Genomic DNA, 18,452 nt, shown 5'->3' on the forward strand with positions numbered 1-18,452 from the left:
AAATTCTTAAGCTATAATCATAAAGACTTAATGTGTCGTGTAATTGTGATTTCTAGATCCTCCACTTTAAGAAAATGAATATTAAATTAGTAAATAACCTTGTATAACTGGACAGCATGATTTCACTACACTTGTGCTCTTATTTAATAACTGAAGTAGCCATTAGCTACTAGGTTAAAAAAGGTGTACAAACTCCCCTTTAGGTTATGTTGATGTGCATGGTCATTTTGAAGAAATGTAAAAGAATTTATATAGGTAAGGGGATGTGTATGCATGGTATTTATCTCTATAAAAAACAATTATTTTGTCTTAAAACAAAAAATATGTTTTTCGACAGTCCCCCAATAGACTTTAACTAGCACACCACTGAAAAAAACAAAAGATTATAAATACAATGGCATGTAACACACTACTTACTGTTTTATTTTTAAGTAAAAAATGAATCAAAGCCAAAACACTTTGTCTCTAAATAGTATTTTAAACTTAAGGGGGACAAGTATTAATGATAAACATATTTTCATTTTTATAAAGATTTTAATTAAGCTTCAGAGTCACTAAGTAGTTTTTAAACTTAGGCTTCATGATTCTTTCAACTTCATGTTTTTAAATGGAGTCATTTATCTTCAAAACATGACAAATTTCAGAATCCATTAAAAATGATTTTATTCAAATTATGTTTTCCAAAAAAGAGGGTTCTGTGTTAGTCGTCTTTGAAAGTTTTCATACCTAGAAAAGAAAACACATATTTATGCTTACAAGAAAACTGAAATAGAATCCTTCATATCTGCCAAATTACTTATCAAAAACCACACAACTGTACATGTTATTTATAAAAAGCTAAGGCAAAAAAACAAAAATGATAATGTGAGAATTTAATCATTGTTATAAAATGGTAGCAAGCATAGTCATTTAAGTATAAAGCAGTTTTGACTGGTTTATATCAGAGAGCAGAAATCATAACGTTGTTGTTAGCTGCCATTGAGTCAGCTGACTCACAGCAACCTTAAGTGTAACAGTCCTGCACCATCCACAAATCACAATAAATTTGTTTATCTTCTGCAAATCTGGGACCTGAGAAAAAAAACCGAATCTAACTCCTCCTCTTTCATTTCTTTGATGAGATTGCACCAAAGTGCAAACCTAGTACATTCCAGTGCTCTCCATGCTACACCATGCTGCCACTTCTCAACAAACTCTCCCTATGTATTCCTTACCACTGGGTTATTCAAAATGAAAAGAAATACCTATAAAACAGAAGCATGACAAAGTTGGGGAAATAGTCACTTATGCACAGGGTAAAGTATAAACCATCCTGATACCATGTTTACTTTAGATAAAGGCTTTCTAAACTTAAAAGTTTTGATTGATATTTCAAGTTTCATATATGATACTTCTAATTCAAAATATACAAAAACATATGATCCTTAATAGTGGTCCCTAAAACATAGGCAATTATATTTTCCCATCTTTATAAATTCAAAATGGTTACTATACAACAGAGTATTTAGGGTCAGAACCTTCCCTGACCTGAATTCCGTAGTACATACTTTAATGCCATGAAAATGTTAATGTATGTTCATGTCCACAATAAAAGAATACGTTTACATACAAAAAAGACATTCATATATTTACTAAAAACCTTAATACTAAAATACAAAATACCCCATACCATTTCAGAACCACATTTGCTGGAATGAACATTTCAGATGGACTAGGTGTCATCTGGGCCTGAGAGACAGCAAATGATGAAGCAAAATTGTAGAAGTTGTCCAACATCTTTTGTGTAAACTGAAAAATTAATAACAGGCTAATGGATTATACTAAATACTCTATTGAGACCTTAATATTTTTAATTAAAAATGTCCCCCCATTAACATAGCTTTAAGGACCAAAAGTTTTAAAACATTCTAATGCTGAAAGCTAAGGGTTGCCATAACTTCAAAGTATCTTCTTACATTTCCACCACTACATTCACTATACCCTCCCCTCCCCAAACACCACTCACCCAAATCAACTTATTTCCTCATATAAAATAGTAACCATCTCTAAGAGGTCTTTTTCTTGCCAGAAAGATAAAAATTCAAGTATAATAAAGGAGCAACTGGTTACTTGCTATCAAATGTAAAGAAGAAAAAGGTAACACTATTTCATTTCCTTTATTCCCTGGCCTGTTTCTTTTCACTGGCCTTCAAATAAGTATCTACTAACATCTTCCAAATTTCCTTAGCAGAGCTAAAAGTAAATGAATGCGTATTTACTAAAAACCAAGTGGATTTAAGTACTAAACCCAAAAGTAAATTAACTACTAAAGATAATACTACCTTCTATTCACTCAAAAATAATATTCTCAACATCACTTCCTCAGAAATATAAAACCAGCCACAAAGGATCCTGTTGTCTCTTCTCTACATGAGAGCATTACCTCATTATTAGGTTTTTTGTTTTTTTTTTTAATTTAAGAATATGAAGGTAATATAACCCAAAAGAATCTATTATTGAGCTAGTTGAATTAATATCAGAGTTCAGTAAGGTTGCTGTGATGGTTAATTTTATGTATCAACTTCGCTAGACTATGGTTCTCAGTGGTTTGGCCACACACTAGACTAGCTGCTGTTCCATAATGTTATCTAATGCAATGCAATCATCCTCCATAATGTAATCTAATATAATCAATGAGCTGAAAGGGGAGTTTCTTCAGGTATGGTCTGCCTGCAGACTAAAAATAGATTATGTTGGCAGAACTCCCTTTCTCTCTTCATCCTGTACTCTTCCTGTCGCCTGACCTACAGATCTTGGAATGCAAGCCTGCAGAAGTCTCCAGCCTGCTGTGTGACCTAAGGGTTTTGGGCTTGCCAGGCCCTCACAATCCCTTCAGCCAGTAGGAGTCGCCAGCCTATTGCCTGACCTATAAATTTTGGACCTGCCAGTCCCCACAATCATGTAAGCCAATCCCTTGACTCTCTCTCTCTCTATATATATATATTTATATATACACATATGTATCTCACTGGTTCTGTTTCTCTAGAGAATCTTAAAGACAGTTGCTAACTAAAAGATCAATACTGAAAAAAAATTAACACCAACCTCCACATCAACAAACAAAATTAGAAAACATAACTTTAAAAATATCCCTTTCAGAATTAACAAAGCCAAAAGCTGTTTCTTTGAAAAAATTAACAAAATTGATAAACCATTGGCTAGACTGCCTAAAGAAATACGGGAAAGGAAACAAATAACCCGAATAAGAAACGAGATGGGCCACATCACAACAGACACAACTGAAATTAAAAGAATCATATCAGATTATTACGAGAAATTGTACTCTAACAAATTTGCAAACCTAGAAGAAATGGATGAATTCCTGGAAAAATACTACCTACCTAAACTAACACAATCAGAAGTAGAACAACTAAATAGACCCGTAACAAAAAAAGAGATTGAAACGGTAATCAAAAAACTCCCAACAAAAAAAAGCCCTGGCCCGGACGGCTTCACTGCAGAGTTCTACCAAACTTTCAGAGAAGAGTTAACACCACTACTACTAAAGGTATTTCAAAGCATAGAAAATGACGGAATACTACCTAACTCATTCTATGAAGCCACCATCTCCCTGATACCAAAACCAGATAAAGAAATCACAAAAAAAGAAAATTACAGACCTATATCCCTCATGAACATACATGCAAAAATCCTCAACAAAATTCTAGCCAATAGAATTCAACAACATATCAAAAAATAATTCACCATGACCAAGTGGGATGCATACCAGGTATGCAAGGCTGGTTTAATATTAGAAAAACCATTAATGTAATCCACCATATAAATAAAACAAAAGACAAAAACCACATGATCTTATCAATTGATGCAGAAAAGGCATTTGACAAAGTCCAACACCCATTTATGATAAAAACTCTCACCAAAATAGGAATTGAAGGAAAATTCCTCAACATAATAAAGGGCATCTGTTTTTTTTATGCAAAGCCAACAGCCAACATCACTCTAAATGGAGAGAGCCTAAAAGCATTTCCCTTGAGAACGGGAACCTGACAAGGATGCCCTTTACCACCGCTCTTATTCAACATTGTGCTAGAGGTCCTAGCCAGAGCAATTAGGCTAGACAAAGAAATAAAGGGCATCTGGATTGGCAAGGAAGAAGTAAAATTATCTCTATTTGCAGATGACATGATCTTCTACACAGAAAACCCTAAGGAATCCTCCAGAAAACTACTGAAACTAATAGAAGAGTTTGGCACAGTCTCAGGTTATAAGATAAACATACAAAAATCACTTGGATTCCTCTACATCAACAAAAAGAACATCGAAAAGGAAATAACCAAATCAATACCATTCACAGTAGCCCCCAAGAAGATAAAATACTTAGGAATAGATCTTACCAAAGATGTAAAAGACCTATACAAAGAAAACTACAAAGTACTACTCCAAGAAACTAAAAAGGACCTACTTAAGTGGAAAAACATACCTTGCTCATGGATAGGAAGACTTAACATAGTAAAAATGTCTATTCTACCAAAAGCCATCTATACATACAATGCACTTCGGATCCAAATTCCAATGACGTTTTTTAATGTGATGGAGAAACAAATCACCAACTTCATATGGAAGGGAAAGAAGCCTCGGATAAGTAAAGCATTACTGAAAAAGAAGAAAATGGGAGGCCTCACTCTACCTGATTTTAGAACCTATTATACAGCCACAGTAGTCAAAACATCCTGGTACTGGTACAACAACAGGCACATAGACCAATGGAACAGAATTGAGAACCCAGATATAAATCCATCCACATATGAGCAGCTGATATTTGACAAAGGCCCAGTGTCAGTTAATTGGGGGAAAAGATAGTCTTTTTAACAAATGGTGCCGGCATAACTGGATATCCATTTGCAAAAAAAATGAAACAGGACCCATACCTCGCACCATGCACAAAAACTAACTCCAAGTGGATCAAAGACCTAAACATAAAGACTAAAACGATAAAGATCATGGAAGAAAAAACAGGGACAACGTTAGGAGCCCTAATACAAGGCATAAACAGAATACAAAACATTACCAAAAATGACGAAGAGAAACCCGATAACTGGGAGCTCCTAAAAATCAAACACCTATGCTCATCTAAAGACTTCACCGAAAGAGTAAAAGACCACCTACAGACTGGGAAAGAATTTTCAGCTATGACATCTCCGACCAGCGCCTGATCTCTAAAATCTATACGATGCTGTCAAAACTCAACCACAGAAAGACAAACAACCCAATCAAGAAGTGGGCAAAGGATATGAACACACACTTCACTAAAGAAGATATTCAGGTAGCTAACAGATACATGAGAAAATGCTCTCGATCATTAGCCATTAGAGAAATGCAAATCAAAACTACAATGAGATTTCGTCTCACTCCAACAAGGCTGGCATTAATCCAAAAATCACAAAATAATAAATGTTGGAGAGGCTGCAGAGAGATTGGAACTCTTATACACTGCTGGTGGGAATGTAAAATCGTACAATCACTTTGGAAATCTATCCGGCATTATCTTAAACAGTTAGAAATAGAACTACCATACAACCCAGAAATCCCACTCCTTGGAATATACCCTAGAGAAATAAGAGCCTTCACACAAACAGATATATGCACACCCATGTTTATTGCAGCTCTGTTTACAATAGCAAAAAGCTGGAAGCAACCAAGGTGTCCATCAACGGATGAAATGGTTAAATAAATTGTGGTATATTCACACAATGGAATACTACGCATCGATAAAGAACAGTGACGAAGCTGTGAAACATTTCATAACATGGAGGAACCTGGAAGGCATTATGCTGAGCGAAATTAGTCAGAGGCAAAAGGACAAATATTGTATAAGACCACTATTATAAGATCTTGAGAAATAGTATAAACTGAGAAGAACACATACTTTTGTGGTTACGAGGGGGAGAGGGAGGGAGCGTGGGAGAGGGTTTTTTACTGATTAGTTAGTAGATAAGAACTACTTTAGGTAAAGGGAAGGACAATACTCAATACATGGAAGGTCAGCTCAACTGGACTGGACCAAAAGCAAAGAAGTTTCCGGGATAAACTGAATGCTTCAAAGGTCAGCAGAGCAAGGGCGGGGGTTTGGGGACCATGGTTTAAGGGGACTTCTAAGTCAATTGGCAAAATAATTCTATCATGAAAATATTCTGCATCCCACTTTGAAATGTGGCATCTGGGGTCTTAAATGCTAACAAGAGGCCATCTAAGATGCATCAATTGGTCTCAACCCACCTGGATCAAAGGAGAATGAAGAACACCAAGGTCACACGATAACTATGAGCTCAAGAGACAGAAAGGGCCACATGAACCAGAGACTTACATCATCCTGAGACCAGAAGAACTAGTTGGTGCCCGGCCACAATCGATGACTGCCCTGACAGGGAGCACAACAGAGAACCCCTGAGGGAGCAGGAGATCAGTGGGATGCAGACCCCAGATTCTCACAAAAAGACCATACTTAATGGTCTGACTGAGACTAGAGGAATCCCGGCGGTCATGGTCCCCAAACCTTCTGTTGGCCCAGGACAGGAACCATTCCCGAAGACAACTCATCAGACATGGAAGGGACTGGACAGTGGGTAGGAGAGAGATGTTGATGAAGAGTGAGCTATTTGTATCAGGTGGACACTTGAGACTGTGTTGGCATCTCCTGTCTGGAGGGGGGATGGGAGGGTAGAGAGGGTTGGAAGCTGGCAAAATTGTCACGAAGAGAGAGACTGGAAGGGCTGACTCATTAGGGGGAGAACAAGCAGGAGTATGGAGTAAGGTGTATATAAACTTATATTGACAGACTGACTTGATTTGTAAACGTTCACTTGAAGCTCAATAAAAAAATATATATATATTAAAAAAAAAAATCCCTTTCAGTGAGAAGGAAATGGAATGTGGCTAACTGCCTTCATGAACAATTGCTTCCTTTGCCACTGAGACCAGAATTGGATGGTGTCCACTAGCATTAAGAACATTTTGATCAAAGATTCCGTAGAAGAATCCTGATCAAAAGGAGGGAAATAAAAAACAAATTTCAAATTATTATGACTTCGGACTTCCCAGAGCCACTGAGGCTAGATGAACCCCCCCAAACTACTGCCCTGAGATAATCTTTAAACCTTAAACCAAAAATATCCCCTGTTAAAACAAACAATAATTTAGCTTAATTAGTAACGAATGTCTGCCTTGAGCACTGTGCTCTTTTAAGAGCTATCTATATGGGATCAAATTGACAACAGCAACTCAAAAGATAGGACACTTAGGGGTCAGTGAGTTTATGTTAATGGGAGAGGAACAATTTGGAAAAGGAGGGTGAGGATGGTTGCACAACTTGAAAAATGTATCAATGTCACTGAACTGTACGTGTAGAAATTGAATTGGTGTATGTGTTGTGTATATTATCAAGTACAACAAAAATAAATTTAAAACTATATACATAAAAAAATATATATATACATAGCCAATTAATAATAGAAGCAAAGTCCGTTAGATACTCAGAAAAAAAGCTAACACAAGCTGATAGTAAGAATTCTGTAGCAAATATTACAAACCTATACTGAGAAAAAGGAAAGAAGACAATTAAAAGGAAGTATATATCATGTTCAATGAAAAGATATACAGTTACTTAGTTATCTAGTGCTACTACATCTCCATGTGTTTTGGCATCTATCTCGCCCCCCCCCCCATTTCTCTCTACCCGCTTGTTTAATTTCTTTTCTATCTCAAAAGAGATTGACTCAAGATACACACTACACTAACCCTGCCTCATTAACATAACAAAGATAACACATTCCCAATGGGATTATAACCACAGGCATAGAAGCTAGAATTTACAACACATATTTTTGAGGGATACAATTCAATCCGTAACATACAGGTAGTCCTTGACTTACAACGGAGTTCCGTTCCGACAACTCCATCGTGAGACAATTCTGACATAAGTCAAATACCTCATTTTTTTTTTTTTTAGTTTTCATTATTATTGCTTTTTATTATCAGCATCTTTATAAATTCAATCTGTATTTGTCTTTGGCAGCTGGAAATATTACACAAACTTACAGCTATGTTTAATACATACAAACATACATAAAAAATATACAAATCATAAAAATTTACTATGACGAAGAAGAGCTGGATAACATTGGCATTCTGTCAGTTGTGGTAATAACTGCACTTGCAGAAGGTTCTGGGTCATCTAGATTATCCTTGGGAATGGGGATGGCGTTTCTAGTCAGAAAATAAGTGAGAATTCTCTGTATGGTCCTTTTCTTCATATATTTTGCTCTAACTTCTCACTGCTTCCTGAATCTGCCTGTCAACTTTTGCAAAGCAATCAGCGTTTGGGTCCATGTTTTCAAGCAACTGAAGCCCCTGATTTAGTTTAGAAAACTAAACCTATACTGAAATGTTTTGAACAGTAAATCATAGAATTGAAAATCTGGAATGAACATCTGAAAATGATAATATCAGCAAAGAACACGCTGCAACACTGCCTTTAGTACATATTACTAATGATATGATGTACCAAAAAAACACGATAGTTCCAAGTGTGGTTCCATCATAACTCAAATACGTCGTAAGTCGGGGACTACCTGTATCATGTTCATGGATGGGAAGACTTAATGTGGTAATGATAGCATTTCTGCCCAAATTAAATCTATAGACCCAATGTTATTTCCAACAAAATTTCAACTAGGTTTTTCATGGAACTCAACAAGCTGATCCTATTTTATGAAAAATACCTAAGACTATTTTCATGACTAGAAGGTGTAAGTTGGTCTATCAGATAAAAAAAAAAAAAAAAAAAAAAAAAATTTTTTTTTTTTTTTTTTTTCAACAAGCTGATCCTATTTTATGAAAAATACCTAAGACTATTTTCATGACTAGAAGGTGTAAGTTGGTCTATCAGATATTAAGACTTACCAGCAAACCCTCCCCCCGCCAAAAAAAAAACCAAACCATTGCCATCGAGTCAATTCCGACTCATAGTGACCCTATAGGACAGAGTAGAACTGCCCGACAGAGTTTCCAAGGAGCGCCTGGTGGATTCAAACTGCCAACCTTTTGGTTAGCAGTGATAGTACTTAGCCACTACACCACCAGGTTTTCCTTACCAGCAAAAAAAAAAAACAAAGGGACAGGCAAATACACCAATTGGAACAGAAAAGCGTTCAGAAGTTAACTTATGCCTATGTGACACATGATGTATAACAAAGATGGTATTACTCGGGAAAAAATGGACTAATATTTAACTAATAGGGCTAGAAAAATTAGTTTTCCATTGGGGAAAATATAAATTTGGATCCCTTCCCATACCACAAGCAATTAAAGCTAAACAATTAAATTCTGACCAATTAAACCTAAAATCAAAAAGGAAAACTTTAAGGCATTAAGAACTATAAAGGGAACATCTTCACGTTATCAGGGTAGGGAAGGCTTCTCAAAGTGTTTTCAAAAAAACAAATCATACAGGATATGTCATCTTATCAGGAAAGGCAATTTTTAGTACATTCAGAGTTATGCAACCATCATCACCATCAATTTTTGAAACGTTTCATCACCCCAAAAAGTAACCCCATACGGATGAGCTAACACTCCCCATTCTCCCCAATACCATCCACTCCCTCCTCCTGCCCCTGGCAACCACTAATCCACTTTCTGTCTCTATAGATTTGCCTATTCTAAATATTTCATATAAATGGAGTCATACAATATGGGGTCTTTTGTGACTGGCTTCCTTTATTTAGCATAATGTTTTCAAGGTTAATCCACATTGTATGTATCAATACTTCATTCCTCTTTATTGCCTAATAATCTTCCATTGTATGGATACATCATTTTATTTATCCATTCATTAGTTGGTGGACATTTGAGTTGTTTCCACTTTTTGACCATTTTATTTAACTTTAATTAATTTAAATTTAAATAACCACAGTGGCTAGTCACTACTGTACAAATAAAAGCAGTTCTAGATATTCGTTTAATATATGTAACAGTTTCAAGTCAACGGTAGGTTACAGAATTTTCATCTATAAAGTTTTGAAGGGATTTAAAAAATAGAAGTAAACCTTTTCTACAACTGATTTTAAAAGTTACTTAAAAAAAGATTCATCTTATCAAGGAGAGATCAATACACTTTTGTCTACCAGGTTATAAAATAATTTTTTTAATTAATGAAATATTTTAGATTGGCTCCAGAGACACACTGAAAGAAACAAGCAAGAGTTGCAACACATAGGTTGAAAGGTAAACTCTTACAGAATTCTGTCACTTTAAGCTCCACAAAGACAAGGATCTCGCCTAACATGTTCATATCTGTTAACCACAGCCTAGCATACTATCTGTGAAAGTGAAAAAGGAAAAGCTAATATTTAAACCCATTTTTTAAAATCATACTGAGATATTTTATAACTATAAAGACATTCTCAAAGTATAATTTTTAAAATGCCTATATAAAAAGCAGATTAACTTGAAATATCTGTGGAAACATAACTTGTCATATGTTTCCTTTCATTTTTACATGTTTTCAACTACCAGGCTAATTTCTAAAGTACAGAATATGATTTTTTACTTCTTTTAGAAAATAATGAAGTGTGCACTGTATTACCTGAGTGAATGAATCAACTGACGATACAGCGGCATTTCCTACAGGAGTCTGCTGAGCTAGACTGTCCAATAATTCCACTGAAATTCCAATCTGAGCGACAGATGGAGTCCGGACAATATTCATGGCTCCAAAAGGGTGTTGGCTTCCTTCCCCTGGAAGAAATTAACATACACCACAAATCTCAAATTTAACCAATATTGATACAAATTCCTCTGTAAATATGTGAAGAACCTATGGTCTATTTAAAAAAAAAAACAAAAAAACCCATTGCTATCAGGTCAACTCCAGCTGATAGCGACCCTATAGGACAGAGCAGAACTGCCCCATAGGGTTTCCAACAAGGACCGGATGGATTCGAACTGCCAACCTTTTGGTTAGTGACCTTGGCTCTTAACCACTACACCACCAGGGTAGGCCCTAAAAAGTATCTGTTATGTGCAACTTTGTCTCTTTTCAGATACATGTAAAAGACTACTTAGTTTTTAGTGTATTAACAAAAAAAAGAAAATTATGTTTCCTCACAAGAAAAAATAGCTGTTACTTCTCTAAAAATTAATAAAATCGGTGCAGCTGAAAATGGACATTAACAGAATGAGAGAAAAATAAGCAAATGAGAATTAGGTTAAAAACTCAATACTAACTATGAAGGAAGAATAGTTTATAAAGATTTTTTAGAACAAATTTTAATGACTGCATATTCCACTAAAAAAAAAAATTACATTGCCACTGTCACCAATGAACTACATTGCATATTTACTAAATGTCATATATTACACAACTCAATACTTGATAATTGGTTATCAAATAGGCAAAAAATGAAATCTGCAGCTTACTCAAGGGAATTATGTAATCGCTTTTCCCTTTTATACACAAATATATCTTTTAGGTATATATCTGAACACCTCTAAGTACCAGCTAACTTATAATTAGGAAATCTAGGCCAATTTTATTAATCCACCTAAGACATAATCAGAAAAGTTAGTCTGACCAATTAGGTAGAAGACACATGTTATTACTGGTGAAGGAAAAGGCAGTACATAACATGGGGGAGTCAGTACAACATGATGGAGGCAAGAGAGGACGAGAGGAATACAAGAATAAAGGGCAACTATATGGTTGCCATGAGTCGGAATTGACTCAGTGGCAATGGGTTTGGTCTGGGTATGGTAACTACTGGAGCCCTGTTGGCGTAGTGGTTAAGAGCTCGGCTGCTAACCAAAGGTTGGCAGTTTGAATCCATCAGCCACTTCTCAGAAACTCTATGGGACAGTTCTACTCTGTCCTATACGGTCGCAATGAGTCAGAATTGACAGCAATGAGAATAGTAACTACTATAGCTTAGACAATTCTGCAGCAAAATATTAACAAATAATAATTTACAAATGGATAAATGGGTAGACACACCAAGAGGTGGTGGGGGTGTTGGTGAAAGAGAATACACCCACCGGCAGATACAGGTTTGGTGGTGAAGATTTCTACATACATGACTGCAGGTGTGTCTCATATTAAGTACACAAGGGGTACAGTCAGGGAAACCTCTTAGACATAACCAAACACCTAACGGGATGAAGTTCCTAGACTAGAAGAAAAAGATGTCAGGGGACATCTACGTCAACTGGCACAACACACAGTGTTCTGCATCCTACTTTGGTAAGCAGCATCTGGGGTCTTAAAAGCTTGTGAGTGGCCATCTAAGATAGAACTATTTGTCTCTTACTGCCTGGAGCAAAGGGGAATTAAGAAAATTAAAGACCCAAGGGTGCAATTTTCCAAAGGAATAATGGGCCACATGAACCACAGCTTACACGACCCCGACACCAGAAGAACTAGATGGTGCCCAGCTATCACTACCAACTGCTCTGACTGGGATCACAACAGAGGGTCAGACAGAGCAGAAAAATTGCAAAACAAAAAAATCAAATTTACAAAAAAGACCATACTTATTGGTCTGACAGAGACCGGAGGAACCCCTGGGACTATGGCCCTAAGACACTCTTCTGGCCTGGATCTGAAGCCATTCCCAGAGATATCTCCCAGCAGAACAATAGACAAGCCCATAAGATAAACAATAACACCTGAGGTGAACATATTCTTTAGAACAATTAATTACAGGCAATCAAAAGGGCAATATCTGCCCAAAAGCAAAGATGAGAGGGCAGGAAGTGGTAGAAAATCAGGACCAAAGGAAACATGAAACCCAGGGGAGAAATGGGGAGAGTGTTGACATATTGTGGGGAATGAAACCAAGGTCATGAAATACTTTTTGTAGAAACTACCAAATGGGAAACTAATTTGCTCTGTAAACTTTCACACAATGCACACATACACAAAAAAGTCTGATGAAAGAAAAAAAGCATACAAGAAGGAAGTTTTTTGACTATCTGCTATTTTTAAAACTATAAAGTGTTTAATCAAATACTGAAGAAAAAAAATCTGGGACAACATACACTCCAAAAAACTAGAACACTCATTACAAGTATAGCAACTCTTCTCAAATGTTCAAGCATATGAATTATAATTTTTTTTCCTATGCTTTAAAAATACATACAGTTGTCCCTTGGTATTTGCAGGGGATTGGCTCCAGGACCCCCCGTGGACACCAAAATCGGCAGATGCTCAAGTCCGTTACACAAAAGGGCACAGTGTTTGATATAACCCACACACATTCTCCCATATACTTTAAATCATCTCTAGATTACTTAGAATACCTAATACAATGTAAACGCTGTATAGTTGTTATACTGTATTGTTTAAAGAATGGTAAGACATGAGGTGAACGACGCAAACAAAAGTCAAAAGACAAGAGCCGGAGAGAGACTGAGGATCTGTGAAACGGTGGGGGGCTACAGCAGGGAGCCCACACAGCATTCCATTCACATAGATTCAGCGTAGCACGTGGTGCGTGGCAAATTCAAGTTATGCTTTTAGGAAATCTCTTTCTGTTTAATACTCTCCAGCCACAGTTAGTTGAATCTGTGGATGCAGAACCTGCAGATACAGGGACCAACTCACATTTCCCTCATTAAACATAACTAGTTTAACGGTTTTTTTTTTTTTTTTTCTTTTTTTTTAATTTGAATTTCCTTCAGTTATTTCAAATTTCCTTCGATTTGGTCAAAAAGCATATTTTGACTTCAATCTTTTCAAATTTATTAAAACTTGTTTTGTGGGCTAATACATGGTCCATCCGGGAGAATGTTCCATGTGCACTTGAGAAAATGCTGATTTTGACAGTTTTTGCAAGTTTTTTCATTGCTTTTATGGAGGAATGCTCTTTTGGAATTCCTTACACCACCGTTCTCACTGATGTCCTAGCTATTTGTTTTAGACCTAGAATCATGCTAAATACAGAAAACTTAACAAGTGCCAATGATCCCAATCAAGGAAAGAGGTTTAATACAATCATCCATGGCCTTATTTATAATGACCCAAGAAATAATCTGCCCAAGCAGAAAGTCTTGTCATCTCTGACCTCCTTCTTTTATCATAAACAAAGTTTGGTAAATGAGGAAGGCCCTAGGTAAAACTAAAATCCATTGTAAGAAATGAGACTTAGAAAACAATTCTGACTTTTCCCTCATTTTAACTTTTTTTTTTTTTTTTTTAAAGCTCTCAACAACGAGGACAACTTAAGAGGGAAAAAAAAACTTAAAAGTCTTTAGCAATCTTTAATCCACATTTTAAAGAGATCTACTTTGTGAATGAATTATTCATTTAATCCATCTTATTATTAAAATGGACTTGAGACAGTAGTTTATGCCCCCCAAGTACAAAGGACCCTGTTTACAAACCATAAAATACTAGACAGACAAAACTCAACCACAAAAAGTCAAACAACACAATCAAGAAGTGGGCAACGGATATGAACACACACTTCACTAAAGAACACATTCAGGCAGCTAACAGATACATGAGAAAATGCTCTCGATCATTAGCCATTAGAGAAATGCAAATTAAAACCACGATGAGATTCCATCTCACTCCAATAAGGCTGGCATTAATCCAAAAATCACAAAATAATAAATGTTGGAGAGGCTGCGGAGAGATTGGAACTCTTATACACTGCTGGTGGGAATGTAAAATCGTACAACCACTTTGGAAATCTATCTGGCGTTATCTTAAACAGTTAGAAATAGAATACAACCCAGAAATCCCACTCCTCGGAATATACCCTAGAGAAACAAGAGCCTTCACACAAACAGATATATGCACACCCATGTTTATTGCAGCTCTGTTTACAATAGCAAAAAGCTGGAAGCAACCAAGGTGTCCATCAACGGATGAATGGTTAAATAAATTGTGGTATATTCACACAACGGAATACTACGCATCGATAAAGAACAGTGATGAATCTGTGAAACATTTCATAACATGGAGGAACCTGGAAGGCATTATGCTGAGTGAAATTAGTCAGAGGCAAAAGGACAAATATTGTATAAGACCACTATTATAAGATCTTGAGAAATAGTATGAACTGAGAAGAACACATACTTCTGTGGTTACGAGGCAGGGAGGGAGGGAGCGTGGGAGAGGGTTTTTTACTGATTAGTTAGTAGATAACTGCTTTAGGTGAAGGGAAGGACAGTACTCAATACATGGAAGGTCAGCTCAACTGGACTGGACCAAAAGCAAAGAAGTTTCCGGGATAAACAGAATGCTTCAAAGGTCAGCGGAGCAAGGGCAGGGGTTTGGGCACCATGGTTTAAGGGGACTTCTAAGTCAATTGGCAAAATAATTCTATCATGAAAACATTCTGCGTCCCACTTTGAAATGTGGCGTCTGGGGTCTTAAATGCTAACAAGTGGCCATCTAAGATGCATCAATTGGTCTCAACCCACCTGGATCAAAGGAGAATGAAGAACACCAAGGTCACACGATAACTATGAGCTCAAGAGACAGAAAGGGCCACATGAACCAGAGACCTGTATCATCCTGAGACCAGAAGAACTAGTTGGTGCCCGGCCACAATCGATGACTGCCCTGACAGGGAGCACAACAGAGAACCCCTGAGGGAGCAGGAGATCAGTGGGATGCAGACCCCAGATTCTCACAAAAAGACCATACTTAATGGTCTGACTGAGACTAGAGGAATCCCGGCGGTCATGGTCCCCAAACCTTCTGTTGGCCCAGGACAGGAACCATTCCCGAAGACAACTCATAAGACATGGAAGGGACTGGACAGTGGGTAGGAGAGAGATGTTGATGAAGAGTGAGCTATTTGTATCAGGTGGACACTTGAGACTGTGTTGGCATCTCCTGTCTGGAGGGGGGATGGGAGGATAGAGAGAGTTGGAAGCTGGCAAAATTGTCACGAAAAGAGAGACTGGAAGGGCTGACTCATTAGGGGGAGAGCAAGCGGGAGTATGGAGTAAGGTGTATATAAACTTACATGTGACAGTCTGACTTGATTTGTAAACGTTCACTTGAAGCTCAATAAAAGTTAATAAAAAAAATACTAGACAGAAACGGTGAAACACAACATACAGACTTAGATATTTAGTGTTTAATTTTGGATCAGAGTTGATGACAGCCAAAGTAAAAAGAAAAACATGATCAGTCACCCAGAGACTTACTGTCAAAAAACAAAAGCAAAAACAGTAGGGGAAACAAAACTTCTGACATGGTCTTAAAAAAAAAATTAGATAAAGTTATAAGCATTTCAACAGAAATGCAGAAGCTAATTTTTAAAAGTTCTTTCTCAAAGCGTCCCTCCTCAATGTAAGTCAAGAGTCTGACACACAGGACAACTCAGAATAAGAAATGCTAGAGAAAACTAGTCCCATATCCTCAGTATATAAGGAAAAGATGTCATCACCATTTATCATATATAACCCAACAAAGATATATATATTTTTAAGTCATTTCATAAAAACTTACAGGGAAATAAGGAGACAGAAAAAACAACTTTATCAGAATTTTCATTATGTATTTAAATACAGCAAACCCAAACAATTATTGCACATTTTCCTGATTTTAAAGTTATATAAGGCCAAAATGGGGCAATTCCTCTGAATACAACTGCTTATCAAGTGCCCTGGATAAATTTGGAACATATTCATTTATAAATCTGACTGCTGATATTAAACACAACCCTAATAGGTTCTAGCTTATTGTTACTCCTTGTTCTTTTTCTGGCATTTGCATTGTAAAAACGCAATACTTGAAGAATTTTTTGAAACCCGTAATGGCTCATGATTTGTTAAAGAGAGGATTGCCATCTTTGATTCATAATTTGCAAAACATTCTACTTTTTAGATTGATAAATATAATTTAGAATGGTCAATGAATTTTTTCCATTTCATTATCTTCCAATCACCTTTGTACACACACCTACTTTCAGCACCTGTCCACTTATGAACTGTATTTTGGTCAATTTTGGTGCACAAACATAGAAAGAGATGGAAAAATACTATCACACATCCTTTTACCACATGTCCAAGATGTCACAAAATACGGTGTGATGAATTCCTTCCTGTTGAATAATTAACTGGTAAGAATGGCATATTTTCTTTTGGTCCTTAGAAAGATTCTGTCCAATCACTGATTTTTTAGTTTGAAAAAAATTCACCTGAGAGATCGTCATCTGAAGATTCATAGTCTGATATTTTGCTTATATTATCATCTTCACCATCATTATTAAAGTCTAGAATGCTACCTACCTTTTTGTGTTCATTTACTGATTCATCTAATAATTGTGAAACTTCTTCACTGCTGATTTTCTTCGCTGTCATTATGAACAAAAACTAAAATATTCTGAATTCCCAATTCTGTTCAATAAAGCATAAAGCAGACTATAAAGATGTTGTCTCCAGTCTCCTTTTACACTTCTTGAAAGATAACACAATACTTTGGGCAATGAAATAATAAAATTGAAAGATAATGCAATGGTGATGATTTTCACTATTGCATCAACCTCTATATCAAGGGTTGGCAAACTAAGGTCCACAGGCCAAATTCAGCCCACAACCTGTTTTTGTACAACCTGGAGGCTAAGAACAGTTTTTACACTCTTAAAGCGTTGTTTAAAAAAGAGAAGAAAATGTCGCAGAGTCTATACGTGGCCCACAAAGCCTAAAATATTTACTATCTGACCCTTTACAGTTTGACACCTCTGCTCTAGGCAATTCTACCATTCTTCCATTTCCTTATTATTTCAGTTCTTTCTTTTTTTTTTTTTTTAGCACAGTTGAAAATAATTGATGAGTAATGATGAAATAATTCTCTGGATGATGAAATGGCAAAGTATTTCCAAGATATTATATTTCTAAGATATAGGAAGATAAAAAAAATCACTAGTATCACCAAAGCATCTTTGATTTATAAATGGTCTAGTGACCCCATATAGTAATTTAAAGATAGAATTAGTTTTTAGTCTACTAAATATATATGTGTTTTCTCTTCCTTGAAAGACCTCTACAAAAGAATGAAACTCATGAAACATTAATTCTTTTAATAGTTTCAGATGCCCCAAAATGAAACTAAAAATCTAAAAGTGAGTCAAATGGTCCCTGATAGCACACCAAGGGTTAAGTATTATAGGCATGCCTGGCAGCAAACAGATGGGGACTAAAGAAAACCATTATGCCAAAACTAAGTAATTCACTATGAAGTGACAGCCTAATTATGTCTGCTTAAAAGCTTTCCTAGTATTGAATATAAAAATTTAGAGATCAAAACATGTATTTCTAGACCTCTGGTCCATTTCCATTGATAACCTGATAAACCTGCAATTATATTTTTCACTAATGCATATTCTAAGAGCAATGTGACTCTCAATGGTTTATCGATACTAAATACTTAAAACCAGATA

General features: G+C 36.1%; 1 protein-coding gene across 1 annotated transcript in view; it reads right to left on the reverse strand.

Moving 5' to 3' along the window:
* Window positions 1-620: 620 nt before the first annotated feature.
* Window positions 621-18,452, reverse strand: part of HIKESHI (heat shock protein nuclear import factor hikeshi) — a 43,044-nt gene continuing 25,212 nt past the window's right edge. Inside the window, exons 3-5 of the mRNA XM_049889606.1 lie at window positions 10,643-10,794; window positions 1,670-1,788; window positions 621-726 (exon numbers count right to left, since the gene is read on the reverse strand). Of these exons, the coding sequence (XP_049745563.1) occupies window positions 672-726; window positions 1,670-1,788; window positions 10,643-10,794 (326 nt within the window). The 3' untranslated portion in view covers window positions 621-671. The remainder of the gene's footprint in view (window positions 727-1,669; window positions 1,789-10,642; window positions 10,795-18,452) is intronic.

The sequence above is a fragment of the Elephas maximus genome, chromosome 7 (assembly GCF_024166365.1).
Source record: "Elephas maximus indicus isolate mEleMax1 chromosome 7, mEleMax1 primary haplotype, whole genome shotgun sequence".
Classification (NCBI taxonomy): domain Eukaryota; kingdom Metazoa; phylum Chordata; class Mammalia; order Proboscidea; family Elephantidae; genus Elephas; species Elephas maximus.